This window comes from Mobula hypostoma, chromosome 5, assembly GCF_963921235.1.
Source record: "Mobula hypostoma chromosome 5, sMobHyp1.1, whole genome shotgun sequence".
In the NCBI taxonomy this organism is placed as follows: Eukaryota; Metazoa; Chordata; class Chondrichthyes; order Myliobatiformes; family Myliobatidae; genus Mobula; species Mobula hypostoma.
This window is the reverse complement of record NC_086101.1, coordinates 180,603,277-180,620,672: the sequence shown is the minus strand read 5'-3', so window position 1 is coordinate 180,620,672 and position 17,396 is coordinate 180,603,277. Positions and strand designations below refer to the sequence as shown.

At 42.4% G+C, this 17,396-nt stretch overlaps 1 protein-coding gene across 2 annotated transcripts in view; it reads right to left on the bottom strand.

The window, feature by feature from the left end:
* The window catches only part of glra3 (glycine receptor, alpha 3), a 257,459-nt gene that overhangs the window by 155,620 nt on the left and 84,443 nt on the right, over positions 1-17,396 (bottom strand). For both annotated transcript variants that reach the window (XM_063049478.1, XM_063049479.1), the window contains exon 3: positions 5,617-5,684. In XM_063049478.1, coding sequence (XP_062905548.1) covers positions 5,617-5,684 — 68 coding nt within the window. The remainder of the gene's footprint in view (positions 1-5,616; positions 5,685-17,396) is intronic.

The following is a 17,396-nucleotide window of genomic DNA, read 5'->3' as shown; positions in this document are numbered from 1 at the left end:
CCTTCCACCAGTGGGTTGCTCCAAGGGGAGACTGATAAGATGACCCAGCAACACACTCGATCCCAGGGCCACTTATATTCCCAGCCCCAAGATGAGCATCAGGTGCTTATGGTTAAGTCCAACCGAAACCAGGAACAGCTGGAAGACCCGGAGTGCAGAGTCTGTGGACCGGACCTTGAACTGGAATGCAGACTTTGGACAGGACGATGAGAAACTTATCCCTACAGATGGAGGAAGGTCTTGGGGAGCCAGATCTACTCTTGTGCAAGTAAATCCAGAGTCCTACTGTAGTGTATTTCATATTTCAGTGATATTTTAGTGATATTGTAAAGATATTGTTTGAATAAGCATTCTTTGTTTACATAATTCTTTACAGATTATATGTAAGAAGTAAGGGAATGGCATTCGTCATTGCGGTACCACGAAATATATATGCACGCCTCACTAAAAGTAAAATGAAGTAGACACACATCGTTCACTCCTGTTTTTTTTTTGATTAGTTTGTGGAGTTACAAAACACAAGAGTGACGATGAATCCGAGATGATTACTACCTGTTGCTGCGCAGAACGTTCATTTTCTTCGCAAAGGGAAAGAAAGTTCAATTTAAAAATAAGCTTAGCATGTGTAAAGAAAGAAAGAAAGAAAGAAAGAAATTGACTTCACTGAGCTAAAAAACTAAGTAGTCAAGTGGCAATTTAGAAAAGAGCACTAATCTGCATACTGTTGATGAAAAATCAGATAATGTTGAGGGTGATAAAAGACTGAGTAACCTTAAGATTTATAATGTGAAAATTACAATCAACAAGCGATATGCCGTACACCAGAAGTGAACAGCAAAATAATTAAAATGGAATTGGACACTGGCTCAGATGATTCTGTCATTCCACAAAATGAATTTCAATTGCATTTCAAAGGTATTAAGCAGAAGCCTGCAGTTATCCAACTAAGAACTGTGGGAATGATATTCATAACTGTGAAATACAACAACCAACAAGCCACATTGGGCTTGTATGTGGTTAAAAACAGGTGGGTCATCATTGTGGGGCTGTGACTGGCTAAGACAACTAAAACTTGATGGGAGATCTATCCACCATTGCATGTCACATTCCCTGCAGTAGAGTCAACTGAAGGGGAATTAAGAAAGGTACTGGATGATGCCTATGCAGAGTTGAAGGATGGCATTGGGAAACTCGGATATATCAACGTTAAAATAGTGTTGAATGAAACTGCCACACCCAAGTTTTACTGAACCCATACAGTTCCTTATACCATGCTGATAAGGTAACAGTGAGATAGATCTCATGAAATATTTCTTTTCAAGGTTGAGTAGAGCTCATGAGAATGCCAGTGGTCCCAGTAGCCAAGAAGGATGGGCCTGAAAGGATCTATGGTGCTTTCCAGGTCACCATCAACCTAATACTGAAAGTAGACCAATACACTCTACCCAGGATAGAGGCAAACAACAGGAATTCTGCAGATGCTGGAAATTCAAGCAACACACATCAAAATTGCTGGTGAACACAGCAAGGCCAGGCAGCATCTCTAGGAAGAGGTACGGTCAACGTTTCAGGCCGAGACCCTTCGTCAGGACTAACTGAAGGAAGAGCTAGTAAGAGATTTGAAAGTGGGAGGGGGAGGGGGAGATCCAAAATGATAGGAGAAGACAGGAGGGGGAGGGATGGAGCCAAGAATTGGACAGGTGATTGGCAAAAGGGATATGAGAGGATCATGGAACAGGAGGTCCGGGGAGAAAGACAAGGTGAGGGGGGAACCCAGAAGATGGGCAAGGGGTATAGTCAGAGGGACAGAGGGAGAAAAAGGAGAGAGAAAGAAAGAATGTGTGCATAAAAATAAATAATGGATGGGGTACGAGGGGGAGGTGGGGCATTAGCGGAAGTTAGAGAGGTCAATGTTCATGCCATCAGGTTGGAGGCTACCCAGACGGAATATAAGGTGTTGTTCCTCCAACCTGAGTGTGGCTTCATCCTTACAGTAGAGGAGGCCGTGGATAGACATGTCAGAATGGGAATGGGACGTGGAATTAAAATGTGTGGCCACTGGGAGATCTTGCTTTCTCTGGAGGACAGAGCGTAGGTGTTCAGCGAAACGATCTCCCAGTCTGCATCGGGTCTCGCCAATATATAGAAGGCCACATTGGGAGCACCGGACGCAGTATATCACCCCAGCTGACTCACACGTGAAGTGTCGCCTCACCTGGAAGGACTGTTTGGGGCCCTGAATGGTGGTGAGGGAGGAAGTGTAAGGGCATGTGTAGCACTTTTTCCACTTACAAGGATAAGTGCCAGGAGGGAGATCAGTGGGGAGGGATGGGGGGGATGAATGGACAAGGGAGTCGCATAGGGAGCGATCCCTGCGGAAAGCAGAGGGGGGGAGGGAAAGATATGTTTAGTGGTGGGATCCCGTTGGAGGTGGTGGAAGTTACGGAGAATAATGTGTTGGATCCGGAGGCTGGTGGGGTGGTAAGTGAGGACCAGGGGAACCCTATTCCTAGTGGGGTGGCAGGAGGATGGAGTGAGAGCAGATGAGCGTGAAATGGGAGGGATGCGTTTGAGAGCAGAGTTGTTGGTGGAGGAAGGGAAGCCCCTTTCTTTGAAAAAGGAGGACATCTCCCTCGTCCTGGAGTGAAAAGCTTCATCCTGAGAGCAGATGCGGCGGAGACGGAGGAATTGCGAGAAGGGGATGGCATTTTTGCAAGAGACAGGGTGAGAAGAGGAATAGTCCGGACATCTGTGAGAGTCAGTAGGCTTATAGTAGACATCAGGGCTCAAAGATGCTTTTCTGATCAGCTTTGGCTGGTGATAAGCTCACACTTAAAGACAAATCCTGAAGCAGGACTTGAGGTCTCTGGTCACGTCTTGGTCAGATCAGGCATAAGGTGATATACTCCAGCAGCTGGCACAAGCCTGTGGTGGGAAAATGCCTGACATGTACTTCAGGCAGTAGGCAATCATCACAGTACTGCAAAGGGCACAGTATGAGACTAATATTTCTGCACTTTCTCTGTAACTGTGACACATGTGGGATGGCACGGCAGTGTAGTGGTCAGCACAATGCTTTACAGTACCAGTAACCATTGCCTGTAAGGAGTTCGTATGTCCTCCCCAGGAACACATGGGTTTCCTCCAGGTGCTCCGGTTTCCTCCCACAGTCCAAAGACATACCAGTTGGTAGGTAAATTGTCCCGTGATTAGGCTAGGGTTAAAATGGGGGGTGGGGGGGGGGCGGTTGCTGGGAGGCAGGGCTCGAAGGGCCAGAAGGGCCTACTCCATGCTATATTTCAATAAAAATAAAATATAAGAAATATATTCTGCATGTCTTCTTGTTACTACAGGACCCCGAAGACCCATCTCAATAATTCAGAAACAGCTTGCAGCGTCATTACAGCACAGAGCACAGATACACAACATTCACAAGTAAAACATAAAATCAGAACATGAATTATACAAGAAAGAGCAAAACAAAAGCAAAATCAATCATAGTGCAAGGTAGTCAAAGTTCCTTCCAGATGGAGCAGTAAGGGTTATGTCGGTGGTTCACGAACCGAATGATTGAAAGGAAGTAGCTGTTTTTGAATCTGGCAATGTGGGTCTTCAGCGTTCTGTACCTGTCTGATGGTAGGGTAGCTGTGGAAATATGGCACAGTGCAGATGGTGGGGATTATTCATAATAGATCAAAGATGGCACCGATAATTGCCAACTCTTGCACGCAGTTCCAATGGGAATCATCAACCATTCTTGATTAGGACAAGAATATCCTAGGATTGGTTTAGAACTGATTTGGGATTGCTTCCTTAAGGTTGCTATAGCCAGGACAATTTCCCGCTCTCTATGAGTGTCCTCGCTGGTGTGCGCCTCAAATAGCCTCTGAGAACCAAGCCCAGTTCCTGGCCTTCACATGTCACTCAGCTACTAAGCCCAGAGGAACCATCTCTACTGACAGGAGAAGGGACAAAGGAGGATTATTGGCACCTTAAAACCAGTCACTTTGGGCTGATGATGCTCATCAGCTGTAGTTGCCAGCTCATCTAGCAGAAGGAAAGCTCCAACCTCAAACCTCCTTTGCTTTGCGGCTATACCCACTCATGGGGAAGGCTTTGGGAGTATGCTGGGAGGGAAAAATCCAGAGCTGGAGTCCCTAAGGTAATCTTAGGTTGAGTTCAGCACTGACTGTCAACTCCTGCGATGCAGCTGGTATCAAACTGTATCGGACTCTGCGGCTCCTTTGGGTTCATCTGTTGTATGTGGGGGGGGGGAGCCTGCTACATGAGCAACAGCTTCCTCTCCATATCGTACTGCCGAGGTTTGCACATCTAGGCAGCTGGGATGCAACATCCACGTTTTACCCTGACCGACGGAGGCCTCGCTCTTGTTTAGAACCATTACAGATGGAATCCACATTAGCCCAGTGATATTAAACAACATACTGTAGTTTCTGGTGGGCACGTGGCCGAGTGGTTAAGGCATTCAACTAGCGATCTGAAGGTCGTGAGTTCGAGCCTCAGCCAGGCGGCGTGTTGTGTCCTTGAGCAAGGCACTTAACCACACAGTGCTCTGCGACGACACTAGTGCCAAGTTGTATCGGCCCTTGCCCTTCCCTTGGACAACATCGGTGTTGTGGAGAGGGGAGATTTGCAGCATGGGTAACTGCCGGTCTTCCATACAACCTTGCCCAGGCCTGCGCCCTGGAGAATGAAGACTTTCCAGGCACAGATCCATGGTCTCGCAAGACTAACAGATGTAGTTCATGACATGTGCCAGCGATACTAAACTTGTTCTGATTCTGAAACACTGCCTTTCTGAGGTTGTGCTTCATGTAGATACTTTCAGTGGTGGGAAAGGATGTGACCATGATGTGTTGGACTAAGCCTGCTACTCTCTGCAGCTCCTTACCTTTCCGTATTCATGTATCTGTGCGTCGGTGGGAGGAGAGGAACCGTCACAATGTGCGCTGGCAATATCAGAACCCAAGTATGGAGGAAAGAGTCTGATGTAGAGATGGCAACCAGAGATCATTCATAATAATTCCAGCAGAACATCGGCGGCTTGGCTGAGCAACACTGTGAGACACAACATTCCCAAAACTGGGACCCCGCAATTAGTGCTAATCAGGCAACCATTTAAAGAATACAAGTGACACAGAACCCCCGAGCCTATCAAAATAAACTTCACAAGTTTAAACAGAAAGCAACAGGAGACCACATTACAAAGAGCAAGTCACTCGAGAAAACCACAAGGAAATGAAGTGATAAACTACTCTTATTAAACAACAATTACCCAATTCAAGTGTTTTAAAAACCTTGGAGTCCAACACTCTCTGGCTCTCTGCACAGGCTCAAACAGCTCATTACAGTAACTATCGACATTTCAGGTCAAAACCCTGCATCAGTACTGATGATTTTTTTTAACCCTTCAGAAGGTCCCTCTCATAATACACCATTACTCTAACTAACAAGTTCAATTAAAAACTTCAAGTAATAACACCATATAAAGAGATACTATCCCACGGCAAAAAAAAGGCAACTGATAAAATAGTGAATTGTCATACGTAAATCCAGCATCATACAGGGAGCCCAAGGGAAGGTAAAGAAACTCACCATCGTTGTCTCCGCAATTGAGCCAAAGCTGTTGATAAATATGTTGCAGGTGACATTGACAGGAGGGCCTATGGAAAGAACGAACAAAGCATTGAATTCAGCATGTAGAGCAACACTGAGAGCAAAACATCAATTTCAGTTAGTTCACTCATTTCAGCATGCAGTGGCTCGAAGAACTTGCTCAAGGCTGCTTCCCACCTTTGCGTTTTTAGTTTGACCCTCTTACTCTGCCTCCCACTGATGTGCTTCTGTTTTCAGCTTGAGGGGATTATAGAGTCATCAATTCAGAAAACACTACAGGACAGCAGCAGTTCCTTCGCCCCATACAGTCTGTGCTGAATTATTTTGCTGTCTTAGTCCCATTGTCCTGAACCGGGACCATAGCTCGCTACACCCCTCCCATCCATGTACTTATCCAAACTTCTCATAAATGTTGAAATCAGTTCCACATCCACTACTTGCGCTATGTGTCGTATATTTTAGTGGCACCTGCTTAAGATGTCTTCCAGAGTGACGTCTGATCCTGCTTCAGGACATATCGCGCCAGCTACCGTTGTGTGTGTTGGCATGTTAGGTGTGTGCAGCAGAGCTTGCGTTGATCCTGTCTATTTATATTTCCTGCTGCCCTGGGAAAGCAACCAGCATATTCACCGACGCCTGCCACCCCATTAACTCAAGAGATTCTGCACATGCTGGCAACCCAGAGGAGCAGACACAAAATGCTGGAGGAGCTCAACAGGTCAGACAGCTCCTATGGAGGGGAATAAGGGTCTGGGCACAAAACGGCTACAGATTATTCCCCTCCATAGATACAGCCAGATCTGCTGAGTTCCTCCAGTGTTCTGTGTGTATTGCGCCCTCTTGTCATTCTCTCAGCTCTGTCGGGCAGATGATATAAAAACTTGACAACATACACCACCAAGTTCAAGGACAGCTCCTATCCCATTGTTATAATACTTGAATGGACCTTCTCTTCAATAAAGGTGAACTCTTGATCTCTCAATCTACCTTGCTGTGGCCCTTGCACTTATTGTCTGTTTGCGTTGCACCTTCTCTGGATCTGCTCCGTAACACGATGAACTGCATTTCTGTTATTACTTTTCCCTTTGTACAATTTTGATGTACTTTCAGTTTGGAATGATTGGTATAGATGACATGCAAAACAAAGTTTCTCACTGTACTTCAGTATGGCCACAATTATAAATCAATTACCAATTGTAGCCTTTGTGCTCCCTGCTTTCCACCTTCTCCCTTCATCCTCCCCACCGCTCCCTCCACCTGGCTCCATCTGTCTTTTTCCTCTTCTCATCCATCTGCATCCGACTCCCAACCCTACACCGTACCCTCCTCAATTTGGCTCTGTTTGCCCATCATCCCGCACCCCTCCCCTGTCCACCCATCATCTATTGTCCCCTGTGTTACCCCTTCCCTCTCCTTTTATACCAACCTTTTCCTCTCCACTCTCCCTCCTGCTGCACAGAGTCTCAATCTAAAATATCAACAGTTCTTGCCCCCATAGAGGGCTGCTTGACTCAATAAGTCCCTCCAGAAGGTTGTTTCTTATTTGCCCCTCCCAGCTGACTTTGCTAATCGGCCAAGGCACTGCTTTGCCAAAACTGTGCAGTGGCTAACGTGCAATGGCTTGATTAAGCTTCTGACTTCAAGGAATCACCTCAGGAGGATTGACTCCCATTTCCACAGGAGCATTAACAATTTCTGGACGTTCAAATGAACTATGTGGAAATTTTTTTCTAAGTTCTTCTCAATAACCTTCCACAACAGTCATAGAATGTTAGAGCAATGCAACACGGTTACAGGCCCTTTGGCCCAATGAGACCATGCCATCAATATTGCCACCTTTCTGGTCACAATTTCCCACATTCCATCCATATCCTCCCAGGCTCTCCCCCCACCCCATATACCTATCCAAGTGCTTTAGTAGTTGACACTTTTATATCTGCCTCAAGCAATTCCTCTTCAAGCTCATTCCATATACTCACAACATCTGTGTGAAAAGGTTGCCCCTCAGGTCCCTTTTAAATCTTCCTCCTAAATCTATGCCCCCTAGTTTTAGACTCCCTTACCCTGGGGTAAAGAATGTTATTTTCCTCCTTAGTTATGTTTCTCATAATATTAAACACTTCTATAATGTTGCCTGTCTCCTATGTTCCAAAGAAACAAAACATAGGCTGGTCAACCTCCCTATAACACAGTTCTCCCCTCCTAGTCTTGGCAATATTATTGTAAATCTTTTCTGCTCTCTCTCCAGTTTAAATTTGTCTTTCCTATGACAGGGTGACCAAATTTATATGGTACATGAAGGATGACCTCATCAACGACTTATACAACTGCAGCACAACAGCCCAACTCTTGTACTTAATCCCCTGAATGATAGAGGTCAGTGTGCTAAATGCTAAATGCCCTTTTCACCACACTGTGATGATGCCTTCAATGAGCTATGTACTTGTACTCCTCGATCCCTCTTTTCCATTGTATTCTCCAATGTCTTACTATTCACTGAGGAGTTATGGTGTGGTTTAGCTTTCTAAAATGCAGTTATCTGTATTATCTGGCTAGCTGTGATATTGCAGTCTGTAACGGTAGCATAGCAGTTAGTGCAATGCTTTAGCGTACCAGCAGTAAGATCGGGGTTCGATTCCCGCCACTGTCTGTACAGGCAGATTTGTACCGTCTGCCTGTGACGGTGTGGGTTTCTTCCAGGTGCTCTGGGTTTCTCCCACATTCTGAAGACATGGTTAGGCTTAGTGAGTTGTGGCATGATATGGCAACACTGGTGGGCTGTCAAACATAATCCTCATGCATTTGATGCAAATGACACATTTCACTGAATGTTCTGCTGTACATGTGATAAATAAAGCTAATAATAAATAAAGCTGGATCCAATGACATCAATAGGAATTGAGACATTAATTAGGTACCTGCTCTTGATGCATACATTCTGTATTAATTCTTTATTCTTTTTAATTATTTGTAAATAAATTTTTGGAAGCAGCTTTGTCAACAGAAAAGGTTTGTAAGACCATAAGACTACAAGAGAGAGGAAGAGAATTAGGCTATTTGTCCCATCGAGTCTGCTCCGCCATTTCATCATGGCTGATCCAATTTTCTTCTCTGCTCCAATCTCCTGCCTTCCCCCCTATTGCTTCATGCCCCGTCCAGTAAAGAATCTATCATCCTCTGTCTTGAATATACATAAAGACTTGACCTCCACAGCTTCTTGTGGCAAAGAATTTCAGTTTCACCACTCTGTGGCTAAAGAAATTCCTCCTTATCTCTATTCTAAATGGAGGCTCCGGGTTCTGGAGGAAGTTGCCGAGGCTGTACGTTCATTGCACTCGGGGAAGCCTCCAGGTCCTGATGGATTTTCTGAAGAATTTTATAAGGCTTTTTCTTCATTGTTTATAATTTATGTTCTACCCTTACTGATTCCTTCAAGGTGGGTTGGTTGCCAGTCTTTTTATGAAGCTTCCATTTCGCTTATTCTTAAAAAGAATAAGAATCCCACTGAATGCTCTTCATACAGACCAATCTCTTTACTCAATGTTGATGCTAAGACCTTATCTAAAGTTTTAGCCCCTAGACTCGAAAATATTATACCTTCTGTAATATCTGATGATCAGACAGGATTTATTAAAAATCAATATTCCCATTTTGATATACGGTGATTGTTAAATGTTATGCATTCTCCATCCAAGGAAATATTGGAATGTGTGATTTCTCTGGATGCAGAGAAGGCTTTTGACCGAGTTGAATGGAATTACCTATTTAAAACCTTAGAAAATTTTAATTTTGGGCCCAGTTTTATTCATTGGATTAAATTACTTTACATATCTCCCTTTTCTCGGGTCCTTACTAACTTTCAGAATTCTAAACCAATTGAACTCCAACGTGGAACCAGACAAGGATGTCCGTTGAGCCCCTTGCTTTTCGATTTGGTATTAGAACCTTTAACAATTGCCCTTTGAGAGTCTAAAGGTATCACCGGTATCTTAAGGAAAGGTACTTTTCAAAAAGTCTCACTTTATGCTGATGACCTATTGCTTTTTACATCTAATGTTACAACTTCTTTACTCTCTATGTTGCTTTTACTGACTGATCTTATTCAGTTTTCAGGATATATATTGAATTTACATAAGAGTGAATTGTTTCCTTTAAATAATTTTATACCAACCGATATTAACCTTCCTTTTAAAATTGAAAGAAAACAATTTACATATTTGGGTGTAACAATCACTAAGAATTATAAAGATCTATTCAGAGAAAACTTTCTAACCTTAATGAATTATGTGAAAAAGACACTTTCTAATTGGCCACCTCTCTCTTTATCATTGATTGGTTGAATTAATTCTATTAAAATGAATATTTTACCTAAATTTATATACCTTTTTCAAGCCGTACCTGTTTTTATTTCTAAGTCTTTTTTTGATTCTTTAGATTCGATTCTTTCTTCCTATATATGGAAGAACAGAAAACCCCAATTAAATAAAGCCCACCTTCAAAAATTTAAAAAGAATGGAGGCCTTGCTCTATCCAATTTTAGGTTATATTATTGGGCAATTAACATACGAAATCTTACGTTCTGGTTATATTATATTAATCATGAGGATTGTCCAATATGGGTCTTTTTGGAAGCTAAATCTGTTATGAAATTTTCTATTATTTCCCTTCTTGGATCCTTTCTTCCTTTATCTTTAAATAAATTAACTGACAGTTTGGTGGTTAAACACACTTTGAGGATCTGGCTACAGTTTAGAAAACATTTCGGTTTATTGAGGTTTTCCCTTTCCTATTTTTTCTTATTTTTTTTAAACCATCTATGACTGATCTGTTTTTTAGAGAATGAGATGATTAGGCATTAAATGATTTCAGGATCTGTTTGTTGGAGGGGATCTCTCTTCTCTTGAGCGGCTCTCAGTGAAATATAACCTATCAAATACCCACTTTCTTCGATATCTACAGATTAGAGACTTTTTAAGATCTAAACTACATATATTTCTTACCAGCCCAGATAAGAACATAATAGATGTAATTTTTAATTTGAAAGCTTTTGATAATGGCTCTATATCTTATACTTATGGTCTGTTGTTGGGACTGAGAATGGCTCCTTTAGACAAAATTTAAAAAGTTTGGGAAAAGGATTTCCAGACTTCATTATCTGATGAGACTTGGAGGGCTATTTTCAAAATGGTTAACTCTTCACAAGTCTTTCAATCCCAGAACCAATTTGTAAACCTTCTTTGAATTCTCTCCAATGTCAGTGCATCCTTTCTTAGAAACGAGGTGCAAAACAGCTCACAATACCCCAAGTGAGGTCTCACCAGTGTTTGATAAAGCCACAACACTGCATCCTTGCTTTTATATGCTAGTCCTCTCGAAATGAATGCTAACTTCACATTTGTCTTCCTCACCGCCAACTCAACCTGCAAATTAAGCTTTGGGGAATCTTGCACAAGGGCTTCCAAGAATTTTCTCTCCATTTAGAAAATAGTATACCCTTTTATTTCTTCTACCAAAGTGCTTCCTGACCAAACACTTCCTGACACTGTATTCCATCTGCCACTACTTTGCCCATTCTCTTAATCTGTCTAAGTCCTCTATAAACTCTCTACTTTCTCAAAACTACCTGCCTCTCCATCTATCTTTGTATCATCCATAAACACCAAGCCATCAATTCTATCATCAAGTCATTGATATACAACATAAAATGAAGCAATCCCAACATGGACCCTTGTGGAACACTGCTTATCACTGGTAGACAACCAGAAAAGGCTCCCATTATTCCCACACTTTGCCTCCTGCCAATTAGCTAATGCATTATCAATGCCCTTATATTTCCTGTAATACCATGGGCTCTTAACTTGTTAAGCTGCCTCATGTGTGGCACCTTGTCAAAAGCCTTCTGAGAAACCAAGTACACAACATCTTCCAATTCCCCTTTGTCTATTCTGCTTGTTATTTCCTCAAAGAATTCCAAAGAGCTGTCGGGCAATTTGTTCCCTTAAGGACTCCATGCTGACTATGGCCTATTCTATCATGTGCTTCCAGGTACCCCGAAACCACATCCTCAACAATCGACTTCAAAGTCTTCTCAACCACTGAGGTCAGACTAACTGGCCTATAATATCCTTTCTTCCGCCTCTCTCCTTTCTTTAAGAGTAGGGTGACATTTGCAATTTTCCATTCTTCTGGAACCATGCCAGAATCAATTGATTTGTGAAAGATCATCACTAATACCTCCACATTCTCTTCACCCACCTCTTTCTGAATCCTGTGGTGTAGACCATCTGGTTCAGTTGAGTTATCTACCTTTAGACCATTCAATTTTCCAGTTGTCCAATGTCTACTCTTGCCTCTCTTACATACCATCTGAAGAAACTTGGTATCCTCTTTAATATTATTCCATCGTATTCCACCTTTTCCTTTTTTTTAATGATTTTTTAGTTGCCTTCTGTTGGTTTTTAAAAGTTTCTGATCCTCTAATTCCCCACTAATTTTTCCTCTGTTATATGCCCATTCTTTGGCTTTTTATATTGACTTTGATTTCTCTTGTCAGCCACAGTTATGTCATCCTGCCTTCAGAATACTTCTTCCTCTTTGGGTTGTATATATCTTGAACCTTCTGAATTGCTCCCAGAAATTCCAGACATTGCTGCACTGGTGTCCTGCTGTCATTCCTGCCTGTGTTCTTTTCCAACCATTTTTGTTTGGCTCCTCTCTCATACGTCAGTAATTTCCTTTACTCCACTCTAATACTGATACTTTAGCTTCTCTTTCACAATTTGCAGGATGAATTCTATCAACCGTGGGATAAAGTTTAAGAGCCGAGAGGTAATGTTGCAGCTATATAGGACCCTGGTCAGACCCCACCTGGAGTACTGTGCTCAGTTCTGGTCGCCTCACTACAGGAAGGATGTGGAAAGTATAGAAAGGGTGCAGAGGAGATTTACAAGGATGTTGCCTGGATTGGGGAGCATGCCTTATGAAAACAGGTTGAGTGAACTCGGCCTTTTCTCCTTGGAGCAATGGAGGATGAGGTGATCTGATAGAGGTGTACAAGATAATGAGAGGCATTAATCGTGTGGATATTCAGAGGTTTTTTCCCAGGGCTAAAATGGCTAGCACGAGAGGGCGTAGTTTTAAGGTGCTTGGAAGTTGGTACAGAGGAGATGTCAGCGGTAATTTTTTTTATGCAGAGAGTGGTGAGTGCGTGGAATGGGCTGCCGGTGGCGGTGGTGGAGGCAGATATGACAGCGTCTTTTAAGATGCTCCTGGATAGGTACATGGAGGTTAGAAAAATAGAGGGCGATGGGTAAGCCTAGGTAATTTCTAAGGTAAGGATGTGTTCGGCACAGCTTTGTGGGCTGAAGAGCCTGTATTGTGTCGTATGTTTCTATGTTTCTATATTTGCACTGTGACCTCGACTTCCCAACCAGGAGACCACAATGTGTGAGGATTGGTGATAACATATCCTCCTCGCTGACTATCAACACTGGAGCTCCTCAGGGGTGCGTGCTTAGCCCACTGCTCTACTCTCTACATACACATGACTGTGTGGCTAGGCATAACTCAAATACCATCTATAAATTTGCTGATGATACAACCATTGTTGGTAGAATCTCAGGTGGTGACGAGAGGTCGTACCAGAGTGAGATATGCCAACTAATGGAGTGGTGCTCCAGCACCAAACTGGCACTCAACGTCAGTAAGATGAAAGAGCTGATTGTGGACTTCAGGAAGGGTAAAACAAAAGAACACATACCAATCCTCATAGAGGGATCAGAAGTGGAGAGAGTGAGCAGCTATAAGTTCCTGGTTGTCAAGATCTCTGAGGATCTAACCTGGTCCCAATATATCAATGTAATTATAAAGAAGGCAAGACAGTGGCTATACTTTATTAGGAGTTTGAAGAGATTTGACGTGTCAATAAGTACACTCAAAAACTTCTATAGTTGTACTGTGGAGAGAGCATTCAGACAGGCTGCATCACTGTCTGGTATGGAGGGGCTACTGTACAGGACTGAAAGAAGCTGCAGAAGGACATAAATCTAGTCAGCTCCATCTCAGGTACTAGCCTACAAAGTACCTAGGACATCTTTAGGGAGTGGTGTCTCAGAAAGGCATTATTAAGGTCCTCCAGCACCCAGACATGCCTTTTTCTCACTGTTACCATCAGGTAGGATGTACAGAAGCCTGAAGGCATACACTCAGCAATTCAGGAACAGATTCTTCCTCTCTGCCATCCGATTCCTACCTTTGGACACTACATCACTTTTTTTTAAATATACTGTATTTCTATTTTTGCACATTTTTAAAATCTATTCAATATACGTTATTGACTTACTTGTTTGTATATGATGATAATTATTACTATTTTTTCTCTGCTAGATTATGTATTGCATTGAACTGCTGCTGCTAAGTTAACAAATTTCACGTCACATGCCTGATTCTGATTCTTTTATTAACTTAAGCTTTATCTGACTTTTACTAAACAGGCTTCTTTAAAAATCTTTTTCAGCATGGTTGCCTGGAAACCGCTCGGTCTGCAATATCCATGTTTTCCTTTTGGCATCTTAAGTAAAGCAAGAATATTGGAAGGCATAATCAATGAAGTGATAGGGCAATGAACACAAAATGGAGGAGAAACTCAACAAGTCAGGCAGTGCCTATGGAGGGGAGTAAACAGTCAGCATTTCAGGCTAAGACCCTTCATCAGGACAGGGCAAGTAAGGGGGCTGAATCCAGAATAATAGATGGGGGGGAGAGGTAAGGAAGGAATACAAGCTGGCTGGTGATAATTGAGACCTGGTGGTGGGTGAGGGAGGGGGATGAAGTAAGAAACTGGGAGCTAATAGGTGGAAGAGTAAAGGGCTGAAGAAGAAAGAATCTGATAGGAGAGGACAGTGTACCATGGAAGAAAGGGAAGGATGAGGGGAACCAGAGGGACATGGTGGGCGGATGAGAAGAAGTTCTGATGAAGGGTCTCGATCTGAAACGTCAACTACTTATTCCCATCTGTAAATGTTATCTGATTTGCAGAGTTCCTCCAGCATCTTGTGTGTGTTGCTCAAGATTACCAGAACCTTTAGAATCTCCTGTGTGAGTTTCAGGATCATTTTCAAACCTTTCAAAAAAAAGTGTTTTTAGGAAAGGTTGAGCAAGATAAAGATTTCTTTTCCAGAAACACAAGGGAAGGTAACCGATCAGCTTGCAGGAGGTAGCAAGGTCACTGAAATTTTTAAAACAGGCTGTAGGTACAGGGCAGACAAATCAGATTCTTGCCTACAAAGATTGTTATTAATGGAGTACTGCATTCTCTGTAAGTACACAGGCAATATTCACTTGGTCTCAGCTGCCACAGTTCCATTTGCATGTCCCCTTGTCTGTAGGTGAAGGAAAATATATAGCAGTGATTCAGCTGATAGTGAATTCTCAGAGACAAGCTCATAAACAGTATGATTGGTGTGCCCTGTAGCACACATCTTACAAGGTGTATTCATTTCCAGGCCTTTTTGTATAGACATCCTATATAGGACACATGTTGAACTCTCCATTTAAAGGCTTCATTGGAACATATCCATGAGATGTAACAATCTGAAGCAATAATGTTAATTCTCCATGATCTGAACAAAATATCTGAATTAGGTTTATTATCACTGACTTAGATAACATGAAATTGGATGTTTTTGCAGCAGTAGTACTGAGCAAAGGCATAATGTTACAGTAAAAAAAAACAGAAAGAAATAAGAAGTGCGAAAAAAGCTAGTTCTCATGGATTTATTGCCTATTCAGAAATCTGATGGCAGAGGGGAAGGAGGTATTTTTGAATCTTTGACCTTGGGTCTTCAGGTTCCTGTATATCCTTCCTGATGGTGGTTCCAAGAATAAGGCATATTCTGGATGGCGTGGGTCCTTAGTGATGGATGCCGTCTTCCGGAAGGACTACTTCTTGAATCCACGATGCTTACTCGGCTCTGCGCTGAACTGAGGCTGTGCCCTGCTCAGGCTGCTCCTAGCCTCGTGTCTGTGCACTCACTCTCATTCTGAATGCGATTTGCTTATTTTTATTGTTTGTGTGATTTGCTTTTTTTTCCCCCCTCTCTGCACATTGGATGCTTGAAGGTCTTTTTTATGGGTCCTTTTGGGTTTGTCTTGTAGCTGCCTGTAAGGAGATGAATCTCAATGTTGCATAATGTATATAGAAACATAGAAAATAGGTGCAGGAGTAGGCCATTCTTTAATATACACTCTTTGATATTAAATGTACTTTGAACTTTGAACTTTGATGGGGAAGGATGTACCCATGATGAAACTGCTGACTCTTCAACCCTCTGTAGCCTCTTACAATATAGGAGGAGACACTTGAGCATAAAAATCCCATCTTAAATTTGTATTAGTATCTTTTTAAAATTTCTTTTCATTGTGTTTTTTTTATCAGCTTTTGTCATTTCAGTTTTCCTTTTCTTTCTCCCCATCACAAGGAAGAAGTGATTACACATGAATGACATCACCTTTAATCTTTTCATTCCTGCACTCACCAGCTGGCAGTGTGTTTTCCTGTCAGAAGGTGTTATTCTAGATAAGAAATACAAACGAGCACATACTTATGTTAAATAAAAACAAAGTTATGCACACAACTGGTGACTTGAAAACAGAGAGCTTTGGAAAAGAGAGGGTGTGGATGTGGGTCACAAGAATGACACTGCCAATGAAAGGGTTAACATATGAGGAGCATTAGTTGGCTCTGAGCCTGTACTCAGTAGAGTTTAGAAGAATGAGGGGGTGATCTCTTTCAAATACTGAAAGGCCTAGATAGAGTGGATGTGAAGAGGAAGTTTCCAATACTGGGGAAGTTTAAGACCACAGGGCACAGCCTCAGAATAGAAGGACGCCCCTTTGGAATAGAGATGAGAAGGAATTTCTTTAGCCAGAGGATGGTGAATCTGTGGAATCCATTGCCACAGACAGCTAAGTAATTGGGTATATTTGAAGTGGAGGTTGACAGGTTATCGATTCATAAGGGTGTCAAAGGCTATAGGTGGAAGGTAGGAGAATAGGGTTGAAAATCATTCAGCCATGATGGAATGGTAGAACAGATTCATTGGGGCGAATGGCCTAATTCTGCTCCTACTGTATGTCTTATGATCTTATGGAACTTGGAATGACTCCCTGACTCTCTAGATTGAAAGACCGTCCAAGACCGGAATCAACATTTCTTCAGTAAAACAGGCAGCAGTCCTAAAACAGCTGCTCCACCACTTTGCAAGGACTATTACTTCTATCAGTGACATTTTACTCTGAAGTTGAAGACAAATGGTGCCTCATCTTCCTTCCATCATTGCAGTTAGTTGTAACATAACTATATTCCTGCACATTGAAGCCTTAATGAGCAATGCTTAAAGTGTCATTGCAATGTGTGAAATCCATCTTGATATAGCAAAGTCCATTAACTCAAGAATTCAGTTTCATTCTCTTTGCTTGGAATTTGTTGAAAATACCTTTCATGGGAATGGAACATGCCTCAAACCCTGCAGACCTTGATCAACACACACAAAATGCTGGAGGAACTCAGCAAGTCAGGCAACATCTATGGAGGGAAAAATATTTGATGTTTTAAGTTTTGACTCTTCATCAGTACTGGAAGAGAAGGAGACAGAAGCCAGAATAAGAAGGTGGGGGAAGGGGAAGGATTACAAGCTGGCAGGTGATTGGTGGAAAAGGGAAAGAGCTGAGGAAGAAGGAATCTGATAGGAGAGGGCAGT